The sequence below is a fragment of the Talpa europaea genome (genome assembly GCF_964194135.1).
Source record: "Talpa europaea genome assembly, chromosome: 2".
Lineage (NCBI taxonomy): Eukaryota > Metazoa > Chordata > Mammalia > Eulipotyphla > Talpidae > Talpa > Talpa europaea.
Window position 1 is genome coordinate 43,676,842 of NC_140068.1, and position 27,279 is coordinate 43,704,120.

The 27,279-nt window shown below is 39.2% G+C and overlaps 1 protein-coding gene across 1 annotated transcript; it reads left to right on the forward strand.

The window, feature by feature from the left end:
• Positions 1 to 879: 879 nt before the first annotated feature.
• Positions 880 to 26,147, forward strand: OSTM1 (osteoclastogenesis associated transmembrane protein 1; the record flags this gene model as incomplete). The annotated part of the gene is made up of 6 exons (XM_084257329.1): positions 880 to 1,281; positions 10,396 to 10,510; positions 18,746 to 18,843; positions 19,150 to 19,305; positions 22,077 to 22,242; positions 26,092 to 26,147. The coding sequence occupies 6 exons, from the start codon at positions 880 to 882 to the stop codon at positions 26,145 to 26,147; spliced, it is 993 nt and encodes a 330-aa protein (XP_084113455.1).
• Between the last annotated feature and the right edge of the window lie 1,132 nt (positions 26,148 to 27,279).

Genomic DNA, 27,279 nt, shown 5'->3' on the forward strand with positions numbered 1-27,279 from the left:
GTTTGGAAGCCACCAGACTCCATTATCAAAAAACTCAACAAACTCTTTGCAAATAGGAAGGAGGAAATTTTTTTTTAAAAAGATTTGCTTATTTATAGAGCTGGGGTACATAGCAGAGAGGGGGGGAGGGGAGGGGTTGAGCGCCTCACCAGAGACAGAGTGGGGAGCAGAACAGGCAGATCTACTGAAACACACTGCTGAGGGGAGCAGCGGGCGAGACAGGAGAGGTCTGCCGCGCCGTGTGGGTATCTCCCTGGCTGGCCGGGGATAGAACCCTCGCTGCAGAGGCTGTGGATGGCTTCACCGCGCTGTGCTTAACCCTTGCCCCACCAGGAGGCTCAGGAAGGGGGAAAATTCATGGTAAGAAACACCAAGTAAAAAACCTGCCCCTGCCAGCAGATTTTCTCTGAAAATTACTCGTAATTCCCACGCCCGTCTTTCCGCAGAGTGAAGAGTGCGCCAACTCGAGGACACGTGGAATTCCCAAAGCGGGGGGAAATCGAGGGCCAAGACCCCCGAGGTGGGCGTCTGTACGGGCCGGGAGGGCGAGCCTCGGCTTGGCCCAGCGCAGCACAAGCCCCGGGTCTCGCGCGCCCTCGCGCCGCACGGGACGCTGACGGGGAGCGCGCAGCCGCGGGAGTGTGCGCGCAGCCGCGGGAGAGTGCGCGCTCCCGCAGACGAGCGGGCCCGCGGGGCGGCTCCCAGCTCCCGGCAGCCAATGGGGCGGGGCGCCGCGCGCCGGGGGCGGGGCCGTGACGCGCGCCCCTCGTGACTGCGCTCGCGGCCTGCGCCCGCGGAAGCCGGAAGCGGCGGCTGTCGGCGGCACTGGCTGGGGGTGGAGAGGCGGCGGTGAGCGTTCCGGGGTGGGTGAATCCCGCCATGGATCCTGACGCCGCAGTCGCGCGGCGCAGGTGGTGGCTCCTGCCGCGAGTGCTGCTGGTGCCGCTGCTCTGGTGGGGGCCGGCTCTGGGCGCGCTCTCCTCGGGCGGCAGCCCCCACAGGGTCCTCCGCGACCTCCTGGCGGAGCCCCAGTTGGTGGAGGTGGAAGACTTGTCCCTCACTCTGCTGCAGGGCGGAAGACCGGGGCCCCTGTCGCTGCCCTCGGACCTGACGGAGCTGGATCCTGAGTGCCAAGCGTTGCTGCTGGACTTCGCCAACAGCAGCGTAGAGCTGACCGGCTGTCTGGTGCGCCACGCCCGGCCGGTGCGCCTCTGTCAGAAGTGCTACACCCCCTTTCAGCAGGTCGCCAGCAAGATGGACAGCATCAGCCGAGCCGTGGGGGTGGGTAGAGGAGCACCCCGGGACCTCTGACATGGAGGGTTGGGAAAGGAGGAAGTTGCAATGATGATTCGCCCTGAGGGGCTCTTCGTTTCCCCTTCTGCAAAAAGGTTTAGATTGGGTCTTTGGAGTCTGGGCCATCGGGAAAGTGGGCGGCCTGTTAGGGTTTGAGTTTGTATTTTTTTTTTTTTTAAGATTGATTTATTTACACCAGAACTGGGGTACAGGCCAGAAGTGCGGGAAGGTGAGAGAATTCACCAGAGATAGAGCTTGGGAGCAGAACAGGCAGACAGACAACCAAAAACACTGCTGAGGGGAGCAGGGGGCGAGACAGGAGAGCTCTGCTCGCCTTGTGGGTTATCTCCCTGGCCAACCGGGAATCGAACCCACGCTGCAGAGGCTCCAGACAGCTTCACAGTCCTGCGCTCAACCCCCTGCGGCACCAGGGAGGCCCTGAGTTTGTGTGTTTTCCTTTGTGGCTGCTGATGGGCATCCTCCTAGTGCATACTTGCCTATAAAGTATGACTAGTTTTTTTGGGGCTCTTGCACCTTTACTCCCTCCCCCAATTCTGCCACAATTACTTCCCATGTCTACCTGGACTTCCCAGGAAGGACCCTTTCCTGAGCCCCAGCGTGTAGTGTGGCTGTGCTTAAGAGCTTGTGCTTTGTAGCAGAACGTTTCAGAGCCACCACTTTTTAGCAGTGTGATTATTAGAGTCTCAGTTTCCATTTCTGTAAAATGGAAACAACTCCGTGATGTGACTGTTAAAAGGATCAAAAGAGATAATATGTGGAAGTCCATGTTAGTGACCAGGACACTGGGCCCAGCCTCCCAGGAGTCCAGTTCTATTTTGCTTATTAGCAGTATACTCTGGGCAGGTTACCTACATCCTCTGTGCCTGTTTGCTCATCTGTAATATGGGAATAGCAGAGCTCTTTGAAAACTGGCACATACAATAATAATAGTTCCCAGTAAATGGGAGCCTAATTGGAAAGGGTCAATCTGCCCTACATTTGTGGTATCCTGAGAGCTTTTCTGGCTGTGTGGTAGGTGCTGTGAGGGGTTTAATTAAAAAAAGGCAAAAAACACAGAAGACACCTTCCTGCCGCTAAGAACTGTATAGGATCTATAACAGGAAAGAATTAGGGAGTCACAAGGTATGATTGGGGATATACGTGGTCAAGGAAAAACAAGGAATGAGATTGGTGTTGGATGAGTTGTCCTTGTATTGAGAGGATTAGTGTGGAATTAGTTTACAAATCACAAATGATTTGATAAAATATAACTTGTGTCTAGTTGCATCCTGCTTTAAGTCAGCCTGATATTACTTAACATCTATTTTTTATGCATAAGTGGGGATTTATTTGCATTAAATAATACCTGTGGTCAATCTTTTCTGTAAAGAATTAGTTTTCAAGGTAGTTTAAATAAATTTGGGCTTTCTGCACTATTTTCCAGGCATACTTCTCTTGGGTATAGCAAGGAGGAGGTATGTCATTTTATTTTCAAAGATTTATTTTATTTGTTTATGTATACAAGAACTGGGATGTAGGCCAGAGGTAATGGGGGTGTGTGTGAGAGGATTCACCAGAGACAGAGTGGGGAACAGAAGTCAGATCTACTGAAATCCACTGCCGAGGGAAGCAGTGAACAAGATAGGAGAGTTGTTCTGTGCCATGTGGGTTAGCTCCCTGGCTGTGGATGGAACTCATGTTGCTGTGGCTGGTGGTAGCTTGCTAGCTCTGTGTCTTTAACCCCTGCGCCACTAGGGAGGCCTGATATGTCACTATTTTAAAATAAAACACCCAAGATTTGTCCCAGTCAACTCAAGTAGGGAATGATGTGGTATCATACTGTTTTGAGCAGTTAGGTCAGTTGTTTGTGGCCAGAATGGCTGAGAATTGTGATGCAAAGTTTGGATTTTTTTTTATTTTTATTTTTTTATAGAGGCATATTATTTATTTATTTGTTTGTTTGTTTGTTTGTTTATACATGCACTGGGTACAATCAGAAGCGCGGGAGGGTGAGAGAATTCACCAGAGCAGGGAGCAGAGCAAGCAGAAGGACCCAAGTACACTGCTGAGGGGAGCAGCGGGCGGCAGGAGAGGTCTGCGCGCCATGTGGGACCCTCCTCTGGTGGCCGGGGAGCAGCCGGGATCGAACCGGCGCGGTATAGGCCGCGGGCAGCTTCACAACCCAGCGCTCAACCGCTGCGCCACCGGGGAGGCCCAAGTTTGGATTTTTTGAGGCAGTAAGTGCTTTCCTTGTTTATGTAGAGGCCATGGAAGTAAGAGGTTAAAAAATAACCCCAAACTCTAGTAGTACAGTATTGTGGGTGGCACCCAATCTGGGTATGAATTTCAGCACATTCCCCACAGTCCCTGGGAGGCTTCAGTGTGGGGGTTGCAAAAACTTCCTCTCTTCCAATTCAGATTCTGAAACCAGTAATGTGGGCACTCAGCTTGCCTCACCCTTGTATGAAAGAAGGCAAGTAGAGCTAAAAAGAGGCAGAAAAATCCTTTCCCCATCTGCATTTCCTCTCCAACTAATCCTTAACCTTAGTCCTTTTCTTAGTAGAGCTGAATGTGGTTTATTAGTGCAAAAGTATGATTTCCACAGTTCTGAGGTACTTTATTATTGATTTGATAGGTTTTTTTTTTTTTAGAACTAATTGGGAATTAGACCAATATGTGTAATAGTGAACTTATGGAAAAATGTGTTTTGAGATTCTTATAAGTGAACTTGAATGAATTAGTTGTCCCTTGTGTTTATGTGTGTGGCAGCGTTATTTCTCAGCAGTAAAGTATTATTATTATTTTATTTTATTTTTTTAAAGATTTATTTATTTATTTATTTATACAAGAACCGGGGTACAGGCCAGAGGTGCGGGAGGGTGAGAGGATCCACCAGAGACAGAGCGGGGAACAGAACAGGCAGAATGACGAAATACACTGCTGAGGGCAGCAGCGGGTGAGACAGGAGAGGTCTGCTCGCCATGTGGGACCCTTTCTGGCTGGCCGGGATCAAACCTGTGGTGCAGAGGCTGTGGGCAGCTTCACAGCGCGGCGCTCAACCGCCTGCGCCACCAGGGGAGACCCTATTATTATTATTTTTTTAAAAAGATTTATTTATTTATTTATTTATTTATACAAGCACTGGGTACAGTCAGAAGCACAGGAGGGTGAGAGAATTCACCAGAGCCAGAGCAGGGAGCAGAGCAGGCAGAAGGACCGAAGTACACTGCTGAGGGGAGCAGCGGGCGGCAGGAGAGGTCTGCGCGCCATGTCGGACCCTCCTCCTCCGGTGGGTGCCGGGGAGCAGCCAGGGATTGAACCTGCACTGCAGAGGCTGCGGGCAGCTTCGCAACCCAGCGCTCAACCGCTGCACCACCGGGGAGGCCCCTATTATTATTTTAAAGGTTTATTTTTATTAACTTACAAGAACTGGGTATAGGCCAGAGGTCTATAAGGTGAGAGGATTCTCCAGACAGAGTGGGGAGCAGAACAGGGGGATTGACTGAAATACACTGTGAGGGGAACAGTGGGTGAGACAGGAGTGGGTTAGCTCCCTGGCCTGGGATCTAACTCAAACATGCTGCAGTGGCTGCTGAAAGCTTCATAGTGCTGAGACTTAACCCCTTGTGCCACCAGGGGGGCCTGTATTGAGCATCTTTTCATGTAGACTTTGATATGAAAGCAGTGTGATGTTATTGAAAGATTAAATTCTGTGGAATGACATGATGGAATTTGTATTTTAAAATGCCATTATGGCTACCTGAGAGAAAATGGAGGGGACAGGGACTAGAGAAGGTAGAGGAAGAGTTGGTGTGGAGAGATGAAGTGGTCACTTGAGAAACGGTGGGGACCATGGTAGTGGGAGAAATGGGTAGATCTTAGAGATATTTAGGAGTAGAAGTGACAAGACTTGATAGTTAATTGAAAGTGGGGAATAAAGGAAAAAATGATTTCCAGAGTCTTTTTGCCCCTTTGTCCTGTTCCTCCTTCCCTTTTCTCTTAAGATGGGAGGGCCTGATCAAACAAACATGCAGTGAAGAAGGATCCTTTAGAGAAGGTGAAGATACAGGAGAGAGTGAATATTCAACAAGGCCAGATTCCTGAGAAGAAAGAGTAGATGGGATCTGAGGCATCCACAGAGATGAGGCTTGGCGGTGGCAGTCACTTTCTCCACTGTACCGGAGGGTAGAAGAAGAGACTGGATGCAGAGCTGGGCAGGCCCAAGTTTCAGTTTGATGGCTTCTGTTTTCACTGTCAACTAGAAGGCTAGATTTGAGGTACAGGGTGAAATGGATCCCATGGATCTAGGAAGAGTAGAGAAGATTGGAGATACTGGTTTTAAAGAAAGGAAAGTGAGCAAAGAAGAAAGTGAGGAGTGCAGTTTGAAATTACAAATTTATTGTGGAAATAATCTGCTTGGTGGTTTGCTTTTTGCCAGACAGGCATGATGAAAGTACATGGTCAGGTTCGTTGTAGTTAGAATTCTGCTGACTGATTATGACAGATTGAAGTGTTAAAAGTTCTAAATATAAACAAGGGCTGTTGTTGTTTGGTCATGTGCTAGATGTTAGGGTCACAAAGATACAAAGCAGAGTTTTCATCCAAAAGAAACTTCTTTGCAGCTGAGGAACCTGCTGTGCTGCAAAGTAGATAATATGCTTTAAGAAACTGAGCTTCACAGTGAAATAAGCCAGAAGGAAAAGGGAAAATACTGGATGGTTTCACATATAGGAGGAATATAGGGGAACCAAATAAGGGATCAGGAAAAAGAATAACAATAATAATAAGTAAAAAAACAATTAGCATGCAGCTATAAATCAGAGACATTCTGCAAGGGAGGGAGAGGTAGAAGAATCAAAACAGGGGAGGGAAGGGCACAGAGGACTATGCTGATGGTTCATGGGCGAATTGGCAGTGGGAATTTTATGGGGAATACATCTGAGAGGAGAAAGTATACAAGCATACATTGCACAAAAATGAACAATGATATAAAATATATATATATAAATAAATACTAAAAAAAAGAGAAAGAAACTGAGCTTCAGATGATTAAGTAACTTACCTAAGGCCATGTAGTGTCAGAAGCAGAGTTTGAATGCAGAAGAGTAATTATGACCATTAAGTGAGTTTCAAACATTATTTGGAATATATATTTGTAATATTAAGAACTATTAGGTATTCGGCATACATAACTATTAGGTATTCGGCATACATGATCATTATTGAGATTATTCATCACTTCCCTTCCATTTCCACTGTTGCCAACATCTTTTCATTATATCTGAACTATGGAAGTAGTCTAATTGGTCTCTCCACCTTCTTGCCCTGCATATTGTGACCTAGACCTGTGTTCCCCAAGCTCCACTTATCTTATCAAAAATCTTAAAAAGTTTCCTCCTATACGACTCATGACCTTCAAGACACTTCATAACCTTGCCCTGATTTCTTCCTCTATTGCCTCTACTTTTATAGAGGTACCCTCTTTTCTAGCTATTGAATGGAAGCCTCATTATATTGGCCTACTGAATACTCTGAATACCACATAATTCACCCCTTGATCATTTTATTCTCCCATTTTATAATCCTCTTCCCTTCCTCAGTATAGGGGGTTGGGTTACTTTAAATTCCACTTCCTCTATGAACTCTTTCCTAATTTCTCCAACTACACTGATGTCTTCCTCAGTTGAATGGTTTCACTCATGGAACATTCATACTGATTTTTTAAAATGCCAGCCTTATGAAGATAAAATTTAACTGATTATGCTTAACCATATATACCACTAAGGTTGGCAGTAAGGTAGCTAGTTGAAAAATCATATTTCATTACTCTGTGCCAGACATTATGCTAAGTGACTGATGTATGTTGTTTTATTTAATAGCTATAGAACTCACGATGGTAAAACTGAACCTCAGCTTACCTTAGCTGCCCAAGATTACCAAAGAGTGTCTGACTCTTTAGGCGATGTGCTATTCAAGAAGTAATAAAAGCTTTCTTATGTGATTTTTTTAGTGCTCTGAAAACAATTCCAAGAAACTGACTTTAAAAATGCTGTGTTTAATTTACTGCTTTAATCGTAAGCATTCATTTGGGCACATCTTTATTTTTTAAATAAAATTTAATTTACCATTGGTTTACAATTTTAAATAAATTTCAAGTATAGGATACTTCACACCTTGATATGTGCATATACTCATCGTACCCACTACCTGAGTTTAGCACATTCACACTATCAAATTGTCCACCTCTCCCCATGATTCCTATCCCATTGCTGCTTGCCCTCTGGCAACAACCATATTTTTCCAGAGTCTAAGAGAAACTCCCTGTACATGTTTTGTTAGTTCATTTGATTTGTTTAATATATTCCACAAATGAGTGCAACCATCAGTAAATGTCTTTCATTTTCTGACTTATTTTGCTTAACGTAATCACCTCAAGTCCATCCATATTATTGCAAAAGGCAAGATTTCATCTTTTTAAGATCAGAAACAAGTATTGGTGAGGATGTGGAGAAAAAGGAGCCCTCATACATTGTTAGTGGGAATGTAGGTCCAGTCCCTATTGAAAACAATATGGAGATTTCTCAAAATATTGAAAATATACAATAGCTAAGCTTTGGAAACAACCCAAATGCCCAAAAATAGATGACTGGATCAAGAAGATGTGGTACATATACACCATGGAATATTACTCAGCATTCAAAAAAGATAAACACATGCAATTTGCAGCAACATGGATGGCGCTGGAAGGGATCATGCTCAGCGAAATAAGCCAGAAAGAAAAAGAAAAATACCGGATGGTCTCACTCATAGCAGGAATCTAGAAAACTTAAATAAGGGACCAGGAAAATGAGTAACTATAAGAAAGTGAAAATCAAAATCAACAAACAACTATGAACCAGAGACACTGTATGGGGGGTGGGGGGTGGGGAGGGGAGGGATTGGGGTCAAAATCAGGGGGTTGCAATTGTTTGGGGAATATAAAAATAAAATTTATTTTAAAAAAATATTGAAAATAGCTTTACCTTATTCTATCCAAAGAATGTAAAAACACTGATTTGAAGGGATAGATGCACTCCTATGTTCACTGCAGCACTATTTATAATAGCCAACTTTTGGAAACAACTTAAATGCCCAAGGATGAGTGGATAAGGAAGATGTAGTATATTTCTACAATGAAATACTACTCAGCTATAAAAAAGATGAACTCTTGACATTTATGACAACGTGGATGGAACTGGAGGGGATAATGCTAAATAAGTCAGAAGAAGAAAGCCAAATACCAGATGGTGTTACTTGTATGTGGCATGTAGAGACAAAACAAAGGGTGAGACAAAACCAAGCCAATAAAAAATCTTAGAAATATGATTGTAGCACTGAGGCTACAAGAGGGGGAGGAGAAGAAGGAAGAGTAGAGTGGGGAAGGGGGTACAATGAACTATGGTAGAGGACACTGGGTGCCTTGATGGTGTGTGTGCTGAGATGACATGTGCTTCTGAAACACATGTAATCTCAAAAGATTTCATCTTTTTAAAATAACCAGGTATATTCCGTTGACAATGCTATACCACAACTTCTTTATCCATTGATCCGTTGATGGATATTTTAAGTTGTGAATAACACTGGTATGAAATAGGGTGCATATATCTTTTTGAATTAGTATTTTTATAATCTTTGGATAAATAGTAATGGTATTCCTAGGTCATGTGATATTTCTTTTTTTAAATTTTTTTGGGATTTATTTTATTTATACAAGAGCTGGGTATAGGCCAGAGTTGTGGGAGGGTGAGAGGATTCACCAGAGACCCAGAAGGGAGCAGAACAGACAGAAGGACCGAAGTACACTGCTGATGGGAGCAGCGGGCGAGACAGGAGAGGTCTGCCTCACCATGAGGGATTTTCCCTGAACCGGCGCTGCAGAGGCTGCGGACAGCTTCACAGCGCTGTGCTCAACCCAATGTGGCACCGGGGAGGCCCCACATGTGATACTTCTATTCTTGGTTTATAAAGTAATCTCCTTACCATTTTCCATAGAGGCTGCAGATTTGGGTGCATCTTTTAATAAGATGACAAAATAAGCCACCCCGAGGGCAACCACCCCAAAATGAACATAGAGCTATTTTGAAGCATGAATTCTGTGATTGATTTCCTTTCTTCTTTTTCTACTGTATATGACTGATCAGTTCTTCCCCGGAGTTATCACTCTCCTCTCTTTTCTTACCCATCACAATGTTTAATTCCCTATCTGTCTGTGGGCTATTCTAAAAGTCCCAGTGTTTATGGTATTTCTTACACAAATTTTTATATTTTTATATTTTATGGTATTTCTTACACAAATTTTTATACCTCAAAACTCCAGGATTCCTTTAATGCTTAATAAATAATAGGAGTTAAATAACTTTGAAAGAATGAAGTGTCTGCAGGACATAGTTCCTTGCTTGGGGCACAAGAGAATGGAAATAAATAAGAATCAAATAATTCAGAACCTTGGAATTATTATTTGCATAGTGTGTGTTTCATTAAAATGACCTGTGGAAAGCACATTTCCTTTATCAGGATGCAGACTGGATCTGTCACATTTTTCTGTAGACTTTAAGACTTTAAACCAAAAATTTCCCAGAAGATGAAACTAAATGTTTTGTGATCATTTACTCACCAGACTACAAATTATGTAGATATTATATATGGTAGAGAAATTTATTTGGAAGGCAGAAAAGTAAATGAAAATCAATGTATTTTCATTAGCGATAGCCAATATCACATTGTGGTGAATAGCTTTTCCAGAATTTTTCCTGATAAGAAATAAGAAATATGACATGCATGCAATTTGGGTCTAAGAACTGAGGCTGTACTATAGAAACAAGTACTTACAAAACAAAGATTTTCTTCTTTGCAAGTGAACCTTGTATCAATATGTTAGCTGCTATTGTTTTGTTACCATTGTTAGTAATGATACTATATGATCATATCAAAACCCAACATTTAAATGTTTATAGTAAATATTTTAATTCTTCTTATAATCTTATTTTTTATCTTTTGCCTCAAATTGTTGTTTGGAAAGTCTAAAAATACTTAGAATGTATTTTTCTATCTCTTTTGTTACAGAATGCTTCAGAGAGTAGTAACTGCGCCAAAAGTCTCTTAATGGAAGACAGAGTGCAAATAGTTGTGATTCTGTCTGAATTTTTTAATTCCACATGGGAGAAGGCAAATTGTGCAAGTAAGTAATTGTGCAAGCAAGTAAGTAATGCTGTAGTTATGGTTCAGTAGTATAGATGTCAGGTTTTATTTTCATGAATTTTGAAATCTTTGAAGCTGGATAATACTTTTTATTACTAAATTTACTTTCACTGTTTATTGATGGGAACTACTTAGGCAAATACTGAAAGGCAGAAAAGTATAGCAGTTAACAGCATGAGCTTTGCAATTAAGACAGATTTGTGTTTGATTCTGAGTGCTGCCACTTACTAGTCCTAACCTACTATTGTCAACTTTTGGGTGCATAACTTTGCCTCTTGGTACTTCACTTTCTTCATCTATAAAGAGGTGGTAATAATGGATCTATCATATATGATGGTACTTTACCATAGCATGTACCATAGCCTTTATTTTCTAGAAATCCATTGGAAAAGAAAGAGAAGGACCAGTAAAGAAGTTACCACAATAGTTTAAGCAAGAAGCAAAGAAAACATAAAGTAGGGCAGGGACCATGGAAATAGACAGGATGGATTAAAAAATCCGTAAATCATTAAGTAACTTTTCTAAGGATTTATGTTTTTGTTTAGTTCATATGTAGAAAAACTTTTATTGGGAAAAAGACCTCCTGCAAGGGATATCTTATGCCCTCATGATGCTATTTTATTTTGGTTCTTTGATGAGTAGTATCCAGTATGAAGTATGGTGACAATTATTAGCCCATATATTTTTTCTTACATACTGAGAACAACCTAGATCTGTAGTTATCTGGGTGATAATTTATAAGTATAATGATTCTACTGATCCACTGTGTTATCCTAATGTACTTCCTGATCCATCAAAGAAAAATTAACTTTCAGCTAGTACATATAATTTATGTTGAGAAGGAAAGATCCTCTATCTCCTACATTCACTAGAGGGGTGTATGAAATAAATTAACAGCATATTGATTAACAAGAGAAAAAGGCATCCAAATGCATTGATTTTTTTTTCCCCTAAAGATTTATTTATTTATTTATTTATTTACTTATTTATTTATTTATTTATTTATTTATTATTTATACAAGCACTGGGTACAGTCAGAAGTGCAGGAGGGTGAGAGAATTCACCAGAGCCAGAGCAGGGAGCAGAGTAGGCAGAAGGACCGAAGTACACTGCTGAAGGGAGCAGCGGGTGGCGGGAGAGGTCTGCGTGCTATGTGAGACCCTCCTCCGGTGGCCGGGGAGCAGCTGGGGATTGAACCTGCGCTGCAGAGGCCGCGGGCAGTCTCGCAACACAGCGCTCAATCGCTGCGCCACCGGGGAGGCCCCCAAATGCATTGATTTTTTAATGTTACATGCCTCTGAGCATCCCTGGGAAAAAAGTAAACCACCAAAAATAAAAGTAAGATTTGAGAACTTAATAGGAGGAGGGGAAGACCATTTAAGGGAGAGGGAATGGTTTTTAAGAAAAATGAATAGACCATTAGAAGAAGAGATGGGAGATATGATAGTTTGTGACCAAATTTGTCTGGGTATTGCATCTATTTCTAGTCTCTGCTATGATAAGAGTCAGTCTAGTCAGTCTTCCCTGATTGATGAAACTCCCAGGGGAGGAATTTATGACCATTGAGTTTCTTCTGGTGGATATGCCTTCAGGCAAATGAACAGAATTCAGAGAAAGCCTGTCTTTGCACTTACCCTTTTTCAAGTACTTTCAACTCAAAAAATCCTTATTGCAAAGAGGCATATTTTAGAAAGGCATATTCTGTTACCCTTCACTTATTGTGTCTTGATTCTTTAAAAATCAGTAATAAAATGTAATGGTTAACCAGGTCAATTAACCACTCTTTCCATATTTAATCTGCATGTTAATGTACTAAGCATTCATTAGATTCGCTTATTTGTGTCTTATTTAAAAAGTCTTATTAGTTTTCATATTTATTTAGCTTAATTATGTTATTCAGATACAAAGTTCCAGCAGTTTATGTGATATTTTCTGAAGCATGCCCTATTTTTCAGAAACTGGTGATTGTTTCTGTTGTTTTCTATAAAACCAGTTTTGGAAAACATAAATCTTTATACAAACTTCTAATGGATGCCAAATACTTTATCTAAAAATGCATAATTCCTGTTATGATAATTTAGTAGATTTCTGTGTAAGGTCTTAACTTGAATCCTTAACACCTTTAAAAATGCCTCTTGAGCTGATGTCTGCGCCCTCATTGAGAAAGAAGCCATGCTAATCTGTCCTTGATGAGGCTGCATTGATTATGTGAAATGAGGAAAATTCATAATGACCACTTCACTTAGTGCTTATAGAAGCTTTATTATTACTAATATTCCTTAACTTACTAATTTCTAAAATATATAGCTTCTCGCTGCTTATAACCTTATGCTCTCAATTTTTGCAAAAGGATAAAAGAGGAATTTTACTAGTGTTTCATTGTTTTAAATCAGAAAGTCAGGGCTCTTTAATAATGAAGACATTTTTAACCCATTATATAAATGAACTCCTTTGTGCTTTGTAATATCACTGTCTAATAATTATTTAAAAAATTTGATGATAGTGCATTAATGTAGTACTTAACAAGATGACCAGCCTCTATTAGCTTTTAGTTTAATTTTTAAGTTATCTGAAATGAAAAAGAATGTCGGTAAAATAGAACTGATTAAGTCCTTTTGTTGGAGAGGTTTCCTTTATAAATTACTTTTTTCTTTTTTGTTCTTTTTGTCTAATTTTCTAATACTTCTATAAATTACCTTTTTATAAAGAAATATTTCAGCTGCATATACTGTATAGACAAAATTACCATTGCTTTCATATTCTTTTTTTTTAAGATTTATTTTATTTATTCATGCATACAAGAGCTGATATGTAGGCCAGAGGTGTGAGGGTAGGGGCAGTTAAGAAGATTCACCAGAGACAGAGTGGGGAGCAGAACTGGCATAATGACTGAAATACACTGCTGAGGGGAACAGTGGGAGAGACAGAAGAGGTCTGCTGTGCCATGTGGGTAGCTCCCTGGCCGGGGATCGAATTTGTGCTGCCTTGGCTGCTGATAGCTTCATAATGCTGAGACCTTTTGCGTCACCAGGGAGGCCCCTGCTCTCATGTTCTTGTACTTGATATTTCCTTTATATGTAACATAAGAACATGCACAGATTTATTTCTGTATTGCATGTGTTAGTTGCCTTGACATGACTCATTATAATATGGATGTATAATTGGTATGCTATATAAAATTGTATTCTCTACTTTACTGAAAAATGTCTATTACAGAAGCTAGAACCTTATCAATCTAGTTAGTCCAATATACTAATATTCTACATATTTGTAATTGTTTTTCTTTTTATTTATATCTACTCTGACTTATGCATAAAAGGATTCAAGGCTACTTTGTGATGGTGTCAAACCAGAATTAAGAGGAGTTTATGTTAGGGCCTCCCTGGAGGCCTGGAGAATAGCACTATGGAGCTATAAGCAGCCACTGCAGCACTACTTTGATTCCCAGCCAGGGAGCTGACCCACATGGCGCAGCAGACCTTTCTTGTCTCGCTGGCTGCTCTCGTCAGCAGTGTATTTCAGTAGATCCTCATGTTTTCTCCATTCTGTCTCTGGTGAATCCTCTCTCTCCCCTCAACTCTGGTGTACACCCCAGCTCTTGTATGCATAAATAGATAAAATAAATCCAAAAAAAAAAAAAAGAGGAGCCTATGTTATTTATTTTTTTTTTTTTAAGATTAATTTTTATTTATTTATTTATTTATACAAGCACTGGGTACAGTCAGAAGCGTGGGAGGGTGAGAGAATTCACCAGAGCCAGAGCAGGAGCAGAGCAGGCAGAAGGACCGAAGTACACTGCTGAGGGGAGCAGCGGGCGGCAGGAGAGGTCTGCGCGCCATGTGGGATCCTCCTCCGGTGGCCGGGGAGCAGCCGGGGATCGAACCGGTGCCGCAGAGGCCGCGGGCAGCTTCGCAACCCAGCGCTCAACCGCTGCGCCAGCGGGGAGGCCCCTATGTTATTTTTTTTAAAAAAGAATTTAGTATGTTAATTTTTCAAAAACTGACAGAGTAACATTTTCAAATAACAAAGAAAAAATAGTATAATTAAGAGAATACTTAATTAGAAGTCTGGAAAGTGTATTTTATATTTCAGTGCCTAATTTGATGTTTGATCCTCTGTATATCACTTTATTTCTGTTTTCTAATTTGTAAAGTGCTCCCTTAGATTTTTTTTTTTTTTTTTTTTTTTTGTGGGACCCTCGCCAGCGGCTGGGGAACGAACCGGCTGGGGAACGAACCGGCTGGGGAACGAACCGGTGCTGCAGAGGCTGCGGGCAGCCTCGCAGCCCAGCGTCAACCACTGCGCCACCAGGGGAGGCCTGCTCCCTTAGATTTTTAAATGGTAGGATGAATAGTCACAGTGGGACTCACATTCTTGAGAAGACAAAGCTGCAGGGAATGTAGAGTGCCTGAGCTCTGAGGGGTAAAAAGCCTGTAGAACAGATGTATCAGCTGAGCCGGGTATAAACTAGCCCTTGAGATAGAGAACCTGTGCAAGGGGATGAATGGGGTGGAGGCAATTTCTAGAGGTAGGAGTGCCTTTTTGTAATTAACCCAGCCAAAGAGGGTGCCTTTCTCTAGTTTTTAGGAAAGAGTCTTAATGTGCTAATTGTTGCCCTGTTCATCAGATTTGTGTTTCAACAGTCAGTTGCCAATATTGATCAGTTGGTGGTGACTGCCTGAATCAGTGCATATCTCTGGGTAGTGGAGGAGTTGTTGATTCTGAATGTTGACATTTGATGGTTTAGAATATAGATCTGAATGTTTTATATTCAGTGTTTGAGAGTGCAGGCTCAGGAATCAGACTGAGCAGAAATTCAGGTTCTCTTCAATTTTGTGACTTTGGCAACCTCCTTCATTTCTCTAAGCCTCTATTCCTGATTATAAAGTGGAGATAACAATAGTTCTTGCCTCATAGGAACATTGTAAACATAAAGTGAGTATATGTGTTGAAACTGCTGGCTTAGCATTTGGAAGATAGCAAGTAAGCATTAACGTTAGCTTTCACTATAGGCTTGTTGTTTACCATAGTACCTGCAAAGCTCGTACTGTGTAATATCGGCATGTATTCTGGAGGAGGAAAAAAACCTTTTCCCTCTATCCACTTTAGGTTCTCCAGCTGGGACTATAAATTAGATTAAAAAGAGAAAAACAGTTGATTAATGTGTGCATGCCCACATGGGAGCACCCAGTGCAGAGACACCCAAAAGGGTGGTTAGAATTTGTGTTTTATGTTATCTTGGGCTAATCAAAGGAAAAGGATGTTTACAAAATTCTGTGAGGCTTCTGGATGGAGGAGACAGTTACAAGAAGGTGACCAGGAAAGGAATGGTAAGCAAGGGTGGTTTAGTAAAGATTTGTAGTGCAAAGGTTACTTAAAGCCTTTTCCTTTGGTGAGTATCTCCTTCCTATATAAAATTTACACACCACATTTACAAAAGGAAAACTTGGGTCCTATTTTTAGAACTTCCTGAATCAACTGGTTCTCATTTGACCTTTAGCATAAAATAATCCATATGTCAAAGAGAGATATTCTGAGGTGGCATAGCCTTATACCTTTCACTACTTATTCAGTCTATCTCTTATTCATTAAATTTTCTCTAATTGTATCACCATCTTTCTCCTGGATAATAGAGATACCCACCTATTCTGTCTCTCTATTCATTGTTGTAATTTCATTGTTGTAATTCATTGTTGTAAATAGCGCTGAGTGGGTGTAAGATACAGCTATCAGCTGAAGTTCAGGGAGACATGAGAAGAGTTGAGTGCCAGAGAATAGAAAATATTTGGAACATCTTTTGTGGAATAATTGGTAGGGTGTCTACAAGGATTGTTTTGAGATCCTGAGATCAGAATTTATATTGAATCCCTTCCTTACAACTTTAGAATGTCCTGTAATACTGTTTTACAACCAGAATTGGCAGTAGAAAAAGCAGATGGAGATAGTTCAGGATTGGAAATTTTTGTGAGCCTGCAGGAAGTAAAGAAGGCAAGGATTGTAGGTGAGTGAGATTAAAATCACTGACCACAAATTCTAGGATATGAAACCATGCACTTAAGCCAGAAGCCTGAGAGGGTAAGCTGAGAAACACAGGGAGAGGTAAAAGCAAAGTGAGGATAAAGAATAGGTTTATGAGCAGAGATCATGGAATCACATGTCATGCAGATGTGTTCTTATTGCCTTCTGGCCTAAGATGTTGGCTGTAACCATGTACCACCAGATCCTCAGTCAGGCCAACTAGCATCAGAACGTTATCCCTGTCTTCATATTTATTGAAACTGATGGTGCTAAAGCAGCAGGGTTGAGTAGTCTGGCACTGTTCAATACAGATGCTTGCTAGGACAAAGGGAATAACCTAGAAATATCTTTGAAAAAAGCTTAGTGCCAATGATCAGTACAAGTTTTACTCAGTGAAATAAATTACAACAAACTAAGGAAAGAAGGTCCAGACATCAAAATGAAATGTTTTACTAGAAAGCTGCTCAGAATGAAAGTCCTCTATCACACAATTTTCCAATTAACTAGGAAACATTTTCCCTCTAAATGCACAAAATCATATTGGTGCATTGTATTTTTTGTTTGTTTGTTTAATTTTATTTTTGCGTAGAAGAACTGGGGTGGAGGCCAAGGGGAGGGTGTGTGTTATGAGAGGATTCACCAGAGACAGAGTGGGGAGCAGAACAGGCAGGTCTACTGAAATACACTGCTGAGGGGAGCAGCGGGCGAGACAGGAGAGGTCTGCTGTGCCATGTGGGTTAACTCCCTGCCTGGGGATTGAACTCAGGTCATAGTGATGATAGTGCTGAGACTTAACCCCTAGGCCACCAGGGAAGCCCTGTATAAAGGTTTACACGAATTAATAAATTATCTGAAACTGAAAAAAAAATAGCTTCATCAAAGAAGGGAAACTAGATGAATTATACTATATTCATACATAGACAACAAAAGGATAAACTTGAGTTAATCCTAAGCAAGGGTAGCAAGTTACAGAGGAACATCATTTATGTAAGATTTTAAAAAGCTTGTAAAACAATTCTATTTCCAGATTTCTTGAAACCCTCTTCATCATTATTTTAGGCAAAATTCTCCCAAATTTGTTTCTCTGGTCTTCCAATTCATGATAAATTAGAAAGAGCAAATTAAAAATGGCCACCCTGTTTGATGCAATAAATTGCCCGCTAGTGAAGATGGAAAGCACAGGATACTAAATTTGGCACCAAAAATGTTTAAAAAGCATATGAATTTAGATAAAATTAATGTGGGATAAATAGGACTAAGATCACCCCTATTAAGGCAGCATTTGAAAAATGATGTTCATGATTAGCATCTTGCACAATCAACTCAATTTAACTTTTTCTGGTATTTTTTTATAAAATGAGATTATATGATTATTTTAATGAAAACGGTTATGACTTTATTTTTTAAGGTAAGCTTCATGCTTATGGAAAATTATGTTGAACACTACATGTTTATTTATTTATTTATTTATTTTTATAGAGGCATGTTTTTATTTATTTATTTATTATGTTTGTTTGTTTGTTTTGTTTATACATGCACTGGGTACAGTCAGAAGCGTGGGAGGGTGAGAGAATTCACCAGAGCCAGAGTGGGGAGCAGAGCAGGCAGAAGGACTGAAGTACACTGCCGAGGGGAGCAGCGGGCGGCAGGAGAGGTCTGCGCACCATGTGGGATCCTCCTCCGGTGGCCGGGGAGCGGCCGGGGAGCAGCCGGGGAACGAACCGGTGCCGCAGAGGCCGCGGGCAGCCTCGCAACCCAGCGCTCAACCGCTGCGCCACTGGGGAGGCCCCTACATGTTTATTTGAATAAAGAATTGCTTTAGGGCCTCCCTGGTGGCGCAGGGGTTAAGTCTCAGTGCTATCAAGCTACGGCCAGCCACTGTGAATGAGTTTGATCCCCAGCCAGGGAACTAACCCACATAGCACAGCAGACCTCTCCTGTCTCGCCCGCTGCTCCCCTCAGCAGTGTATTTCAGTCATTACGCCTGTTCAGCTCCCCACTCTGTCCCTGGTGAATCCTCCCCCCTCCCTCCCCTCACCTCTGGCCTATACTCCAGTTCTTGTATGCATAAATAAAGAAAATAAATCTTTAAAAAAAAAGAATTGCTATAATGTTAAATAGAAAATATAGCTCGAGAGATAATAACAGATCATGTATGCTTGAGGTATATTAATATACTTTTTTGTTTTTTTGGCAGATTGTTTCGTGAACACAAGTGAAAAGCTATCAGATAACACAACGCATTTCTTTAATCTATTTAATCAGACCTTGACCTGCTTTGAAAATAACCTTCAGGTATTTCACATGATACTTAAAACTAAATGTTGCTTTATACAAATGAATAATAAAAATTTCCAATTGTTAGTGTATTAATAATCAATATTATCTATACACATCAGTAGGTCTCTAATTTTGGAGCCTATAATACAGATAGTGGTAGCTCTATTTTATAGATAATAAATCTGCGACTCAGTGATTTCATCAACTGTCTAACTTCACAACTCAGTACTTTAACTCGCTACAATATTTTTTGTACTTTTAGGAGGGCAAAAGCTTACATTAAAGAGGTGATGATGTTTATTGTGTATTATTTTTGCCTAGGGGAGCATACAGTTAAGAAATTATTCAGAAGTATGCAAAAACTGTGGTGACTTATACAAAACTATGAATGGTCTGTACAATACCATGCAAAAAAAATACAAAGAAGAGAATAAGGCTGAATACGGAATACATTTATGCATTGATGTGGAAGATGCGGTAAGTACTTGGCTTCCGAAATGATACTTCTATAGTATTATCCCCTGTACAGGTATACTGAAATCTGTAGATGCTATCTTCAGTTGAAAGTAATTAGTTATAAAGTAACAAAATTGTAGAATAGCCTGATCTGTTAAATACTTTTTAAATGGAAATTAATCAGGTACTTCATAATGAGTTAATAGTTAATATTTGGTATGTTTTGTTTTTTAATTTGATAATATGTATCATTTTCAGAGGTTATCTTGAAATTGTTACTAATCTACATTTCAGTTTCTTGTGCACTTGTTGCTAATTCAAGAAGTCTCTTGGTTTTGCTAATGTGTTTCTGAAGCCATTCCCCAATTACTTCCTACCCCATTGCCTTATTTCTTTATATCTACTTCCATCTGAAAATTTTGTTTATTTACTTATAGCCTTTCTTCACTCATTATAAATATAAGCCAAACAAAGACCTTATATCTTTTTTTGTTCACTGTTCAGTACTTAGTTCCTGGCATATAGCAGAACTCTAATAAGGCTTTTTTCTTCACTGCATAGCATGCCCCTTCACATGGGGCATCACTAGATGGCGATCATGTCTTTTTAAAGGAATATGATGGCCGAATACTGAAGCATTAGAGGAAATTGAGAAATTATCGATTGAAAGTTGAGAAATTGAAGTAAAAATTGATTAACTTCATGGTTGAGTATGATTAGTGTGAATTATCATAGCAGCTCGGAGAGAACTAGAGCAGATCAGTAGTCTTCAGGATGGTAAAATGGAGGCAGCATGAGGATGTTTGTTTTTACTGCTTCATTTGTAATGTCTGGAATAGTACCTGGCTTCTAGTAGGCTCTCGGTACACTAAATATATATAAAATAAAAGAATGAAGAAAATTAAATATGCTGTGAGTTAAGGTGGAACACAGGAAATCCACATGACTATTTTAGAACATTCTTCTTACAGAGTACAAAACTTAAACATACAGTACACTATTTGCAAACCATGTCTTAATTAAACAAAATCAGGGCAAGAAAGTTTTCTATATTAAATTTGGTGGTTTCCTTACATCACTCAGCTTGTTTGACTGAAATCATGAGCTCAATAAAAGTGAGGTACTGTATCCTCCTAACTTTATGTTTCCATTGTATGCTGCTAAATATTAATATTGTCTAATAAAGTTTTCTGACCCATTAGATATCATGTACTTAAAAAATTATTTCCCACAAGTGTTAATCTTTCATAATATCTCAGATAAGATATTAAGCATTTCATAGATACCTCTTGAACAGATGTCCTGTAAATTGATACTTTTATTTCTGTTCTAAAAACATTGCAACAAACTCAGTGATATTACATGTGAAACTACATAGTTTATTTGTTTTTGTGACCTCCCCCCAATTTTATTGAAGTATAGTTGAAAAATGAAGTTGTGATATATTTAGTGTACGTTGTGAAGATTTGATGTATGCATGCATTGTAATAATATACCCACTGTCAAATTAATGACACATACATCACCTCATAAAATTATCCTTTGAAACAATTTTTGACAAATGTAGCAGGATCTAACTATATTCCTGTTGATGTAGGTTCTGTTTCAAATCTGTTAAAGGTGAATATTCTTTAGGCAGTTTTATGAATTTAGAATATGAAATTTTGGGGCTCTCCCTGGTAGGCTAGGGGTTAAAGTCTCAGCACTACCACTGTAAAGGCCCACCTGAGTTCAGTCCCCAGCCAGGGAGCTAACCCACATGGCTCAGCCCACCTATCCTGTTTCGCCAGCTGCTCCCCTCAGCAGTGTATTTCAGTAGATCCGCCTGTTCTGCTCCCTACTCTGTTTCTGGTGAGTCCTCTCACCCACCTCCCATACCTCTGGCTTGTACCCCAGTTATTATATGCAAAAAATAAATAAAATCTTAATAAAAAATAAAATATGAAACTTCTATATGTATATAAGATTATACAATGGAGCCTCCCCAGTGGCGCAGCGGTTGAGCGCTGGGTTGCGAAGCTGCCCGCAGCCTCTGCGGCGCTGGTTCGATCCCCGGCTGCTCCCCGGCCACCAGAGGAGGGTCCCACATGGCGTGCAGACCTCTCCTGCCGCCCGCTGCTCCCCTCAGCAGTGTACTTCGGTCCTTCTGCCTGCTCTGCTCCCCGCTCTGGCTCTGGTGAATTCTCTCACCCTCCCACGTTTCTGACTGTACACAGTGCTTGTATAAACAAAACAAACAAACAAACAAACAAATAAATAAATAACATGCCTCTATTTAAAAAAAAAAAACTTAAAAAAAAAAAAAGATTATACAATGGGTAATTGTGAACTAGTTTGTTTCCTTGGCAGAAGAAATTGCTCTCAACTATCAATGAATTCTTTTTTTAGGGTTGTATATTTCATCTAAATTTTGGGTGCCTCTTAAGTTATTATTATTTTTTTAAAGATTTTATTTATTTATTTATTTATGCAAGTGCTGGGTACAGTCAGAAGCGCAGGAGGGTGAGAGAATTCACCAGAGCGGGGAACAGAACAGGCAGACTGACGAAATACACTGCTGAGGGGAGCAGTGGGCGCGGCAGGAGAGGTCTGTTGCACCAAGTGGGACCCTCGCCGGCAGCCAGGTGGGGATTGAACCGGTACTGCAGAGGCTGCGGGCAGCTTTACAGCCCAGCGCTCAACTGCTGCACCACCAGGGGAGGCCCGCCTCTTAAGTTATTAACAAAATAATTTTCCTAATTTGAAGACAACTTAATTATAAAATAGTATGATATTATTTGTTATTATTCCAGATGAACATCACTCGAAAACTTTGGAGTCGAACTTTCAACTGTTCAGTTGTTTGCAGTGACACAGTGCCTGTGATTGCCGTTTCGGTGTTCATTCTCTTTCTACCTGTGGTTTTCTACCTTAGTAGCTTTCTTCATTCAGAACAGAAGAAACGCAAACTCATTCTACGTAAGTTTCCTTTTATAATTGTTCATTTATTTAGATAAAACCCCGTATTTAAAAAACTTAGGCTGTTATAAAAATGATACAGTCTCTGAGAAAATCATATTATTTTAAAACATCTCTCTGCTTCAAATTTTGCAATTATGATTACTAATGGAAAAGAAATGCGTAAGAAGTTTATAAGTACAGTTTTCAAAAATCAATACACAATATCTTTCCAGTGCTTTACTTGAGTAAGCTAGAAACTGGAATAAGGTTGGAAATAACAGGAATAGCAACAAAGGCTTTGCAGTCCTGAAATGGTGATTGTGAGGAGAGAGAGACAGCTTGTAGGCTGACTAGAACCCTGCCAGAACCACCAAAGAATGCACCAGGCAGGGAGAAACTATAGCTTACACACAATTTGTTTACAAATTGCAGTTGTAGTTAAGTTACTTCACATAGAATATGTGCTCCATACATATTCCTTGCTTTTCTTCCCATCAAATAGGGCAGAGCAGAAAAAGCACTAATTAAAAGATCCTTTTTAGCTGAAAAAGAGTGGCTTTCTACGTCATACAAGCTTCTTGCTTATTATCAGAATGAAGAATAGATTAATTCCTTAGTAATTAATTAATTTTAAGATGGATTAATTTTAGTTTAGAGAAAATTAGGTTGTTTTACATTGGACTTTTTTTTCTGTGAAATATTTGTGTCTATGGTACAAAAATTCTTTTTCCTATAAATTTCTTGCTAGCATATCTTCTCTATCATTTATCTAATTTCAATTTTAATATATCTGACTTCTAAAAAACAGTTACTTGTAGATCAATTTGACTAGATTTATAATGTCTTGTCAACTTACAAAGCTATCTGTTAGAGGGGTGAGTCTATCATGAGTGTATTTACTAGAGCTTTTTGAAGAAGATGGCTAGCATTCTGTAAATATGTAATTACTCAGTACTAAAAGCACTTATTTAGAATAATAACAAAATATCACAAGAATCTCATTATTGAGAAACTTTATTTCTCAGGGCTTGGTTCAGCATCTTATTTGCATTGCAAATCCAAACTCTGCAGAGATATTACTGCTTCTGTTCAGTGTTTTTCTTTGCTTGTTAATGTTTTCACAGTAAAAGTCAATACTATCCATGTGCTTGTGCAAGTCACAAACCTTGTTGTCTTTTAATTTCTTTCAATTCTTTCTTTTATTTATCCACTCCCACATTCCCCTATCCATCCTTTTTTTTTTTTTTTTTAAATTCATCAGCAAGTATTGCCAGCCCTGCTTCCACAGATGTATGTTAAATTGTCATTTCTGTGTGTCCACAGACAATATCATATAGCCAGGCCATCATCATCTCTTATCTGCACTAATGCAGAACCCCCTTAGCTGATATCTTTGCTTCCATTTCTTGACCCACTACAGTCTATTCTCCATAGAGTAGTGAGAATAATTTTTAAGACATTTTCCCATGCTCGTTTCCCACTTGAAACCCTTGATGTGTTCCTATTACACACAGAATAAAATCTAAACATATTTCCAGGGTGTGTTCTCCAAGCTGTTTGAGACTTGGTCCCCATCTACCTTTCTGTATTCATTTCATACACTGCTCTGCCCACTCATGATGCTTGTGTAGGCAGTCTGTCCTTCTTGTTGTTCCTCTCAAATACCAAGCTCATTCACATGGCCTCTGTCCTTATATTTGCCCTCTTTATCTTTCCTAGCAACTTGTCATCCAGATCTTAGGTCAAGACCTGTAAATTATACTTTATTTTCCTCCTTATTTGTTTGTCTCCCCTAACTCAACTGCAAGCTCTGTCAGAACAAGGATTCTGTCTGTCTTGCTTGCCGCTATAACACCAGCATCCGGAATATATTTGGGTCACAGTAGGTACTCAAAAATACTCCTCAAAATACCAGTCCTGTAAAATTCCTCTTCATGAGCTTCCTAGTATCTGAATATAAATGAAAGATTCTGAGATTATACTCCCAAAACTGGACATAATACCTATGAAGGTTTCACACAGAAGCCTTATTTATGATAAATAAATCAGCAACTTAAGGAAGTTTGCCAGTGTAAAAGCAAGCAGTTCTTGTGTTGCTACCTCATAGACATTTTTATTTATTTTTCTTAATGCCACCATTCTGTTTGTCCTTATTCATCAAGTCCTGTGGGGATAGGGGTTTAAAAAATGAACAAGGCACAATACATGCCTTTAAAGAATATACTGACCATAATCCAATTATAAGAGATGTAGTAGAGATTTATTGTTGTTGGGCCACAGGGAGGATAAGAATGGCTGCATTGGGAGTATTGGGATTCACTACTGGGATTCACCACTAGATGATCCCCTGGGGTAGAATTTCGAAGGATGTCCTGATTTATCTAATAGAGATAAAGAAGTTACAGATCTGTACTCATTGTGTTGCTATCTGGTTAATTTAATAAATTAAGTGGTAATAAACTAGATTACTTCTTGTAATTTTAAACAGTAACAATGGGAAAAAACCTATTGATTTAGTCTGCTTTCAAATCCACTGAAGGTTTAAGAAGTAGATTTCTAGCTTAGGCTGTTTTTTTTAGTTTAAGTTGCCTTTTAGTTTAGGCTGATGTAATACATGGGTTTAGAAAGTCATGTTGTCATCTAAAAGCTAGTACAGTGGTCAGGGAAGACCCTGATAGAAACTAGAACAGTGGTTCTCATGCTTGGCTACAGTACTATAGCTATATCATAATTGTTTGCAGAGCTTTAAAAAAAAAAAAAATACAGACACCTGGGTCCTATTACAGACCTTCTAAATTATAACCTCTACTCTTAGTGTTAAGAATCTCTAAAGTAGAAAGATTCCTGGGTATTCATTGTAAAATATTCTCACTGTGGCACAATTGTCTTTCATTTCTAGAATGTGAGAAACATGCCTGTTTAACTATAAGTATACAAAACATATTCCCAAGCCAAATATCCAGAATTTAAAAGAATTAGCCCTAATGTCTCAGTTTCATTCCCATTACAATAAAAATTGATAGTAACATTTTATTAGCAACCATGTTTGTTAGGTATTCATGCCAGTGCATATACTCTACAGCTCCCTTTTTCATTGCAAGCTATTAGAAATTTTTTTTTTAACAATACAGAATTCTTTCACTGAATTCTTTTAAGAGAAATTTATTTTTGGATTCTCAACTGAGACTTTAAAATATATAATTTTATTATTATACCTTATAGTACTTCCATTTTCTAAGTTGAGTACATTTTAAGATTGTGATCTTCAGGATAATATAAATTATGTCTCTTTTATTTGGTACTGTTTCTAACAAGGTCATGTGCAGCTTCTAGCAAAGTTGTATTTTTTGAGGTTGGTAGAAAAATGAACTTAGATTTTAATTTTCAGAAAGTCAAATCTATTCAGATTCAAACATAGAATCAATAGATGAACACTATAGTTAATATAAAAATGAATGATCATGGGATGGAGCTAGAAGGGATCATGCTCAGCAAAATAAGTCAGAAAGAAAAAGAAAAATACCGGATGGTCTCACTCATAGCAGGAATTTAGAAAACCTAAATAAGGGACCAGGAAAAAGACTAATTAATACAAAGTAAAAATCAAAATCAACAAGCAACTATAAACCAGAGACACCCTCCAGGGGTAGGGAGGAAGGGGGGAGGGGTGGGAGAGGAAGGACTAGGGTCAAAATAAGGGGGGGGGGTGCAATTGTATGGGGAATATAACCAAAATGAAAATGCATACATTGTGCAAAAATGAAAAATGATGTAAGAATTATATAAAATAAAATATTAAAAAAATGAATGATCATGTTTAGAGAATTAACTCTAAGTGAAAATACAACCTTTTTTTGTTTTATCTAGCCAAACGTCTTAAGTCTAGCACCAGCTTTGCAAATATTCAAGAAAATTCAAACTGAAACCTACTGAATGGCGAGTTTACATCATATCCGGTGTATGAATGGTGGAAGGCACAGCTTGGTCCAAAAGAAGATAAACTGTGATTTGACAAATCAAGTTCTTAAGAAATGGAAGGACTTCAGATTTATTTTTAAATAAGAATTTTCAATTTTTCTTTCCTTTTCTGCCCCCTTTTTTAAGGGTTTGGGTATTTTTAATTTCCAGGCATAGCAGTGTTGTCATTTTTAAAGTGTGTTTGTTATAATAACAAAAGATGTAAAAACATCTTTTGTGTAGGGTTTTTTTTTGGTTTTTGTTTTTTTTTTGTTGGCATGTTATTACTATTTGAGACTTCTGGTATTTCTTTATTAATGTAATATCTCAAGTAGCAAAGTTTTTGAAAACCAACACCTAAAAATTAATCAGTTATAGCAAAGACTTTGAAAAAGAAATATACTTGCCAAAAAATAGCAAGTCCAAAGATAAATTATTCACCATTGCAGTATTACTCTTACATGTACAATTAATATGTCATACATTACAAATAATATATACTCTCTAGTTTCCTTCAAGTCATTTTTGAAAGCACTAAATAAAAACTTCCCTAATAATTTTTAGAAGTGGTAAGGTACATTTATAAAAAGATTTATGGTAACTGGTTTCTTACTTGACTTTTATAAACAGTAGTTTACACCTTTTTTTGCCTTTATTTCATAAGTAATTTGAAATCACTGGACTGCTTTATTATATTCAGGGCAAGATGGATTCTTTTTGTACCAGGGATTTGCATTGTGAATAAATTATTTGGCAATTTATAATTTATTGCTACTTTAAATCAAACATAGCATTGTCACACTGTATTTAAATTGTGATCTTTTTAATGGAGATTTGCCCTTGGGCTAATGGACATTTTTGTAAAGGAGAGAAAGGAGTAAGGAAAGCTTAAGATTCAGAAAATAGGGGAAATGGATGGGCTGCTCATTATATGATTTTTGAAAGGTTTGTGTCAGGGCCATCAATCAGAAAGAGACTCTAATATAAAAACAATTAGGTTAGGACGATGCTTGTTTTTTCCTAAAAAACATTGAAATCTGATAAAAATGATACGATTGTAATGAAGTCAGATGTTTCACTCTCAGAGCAATTTTTATT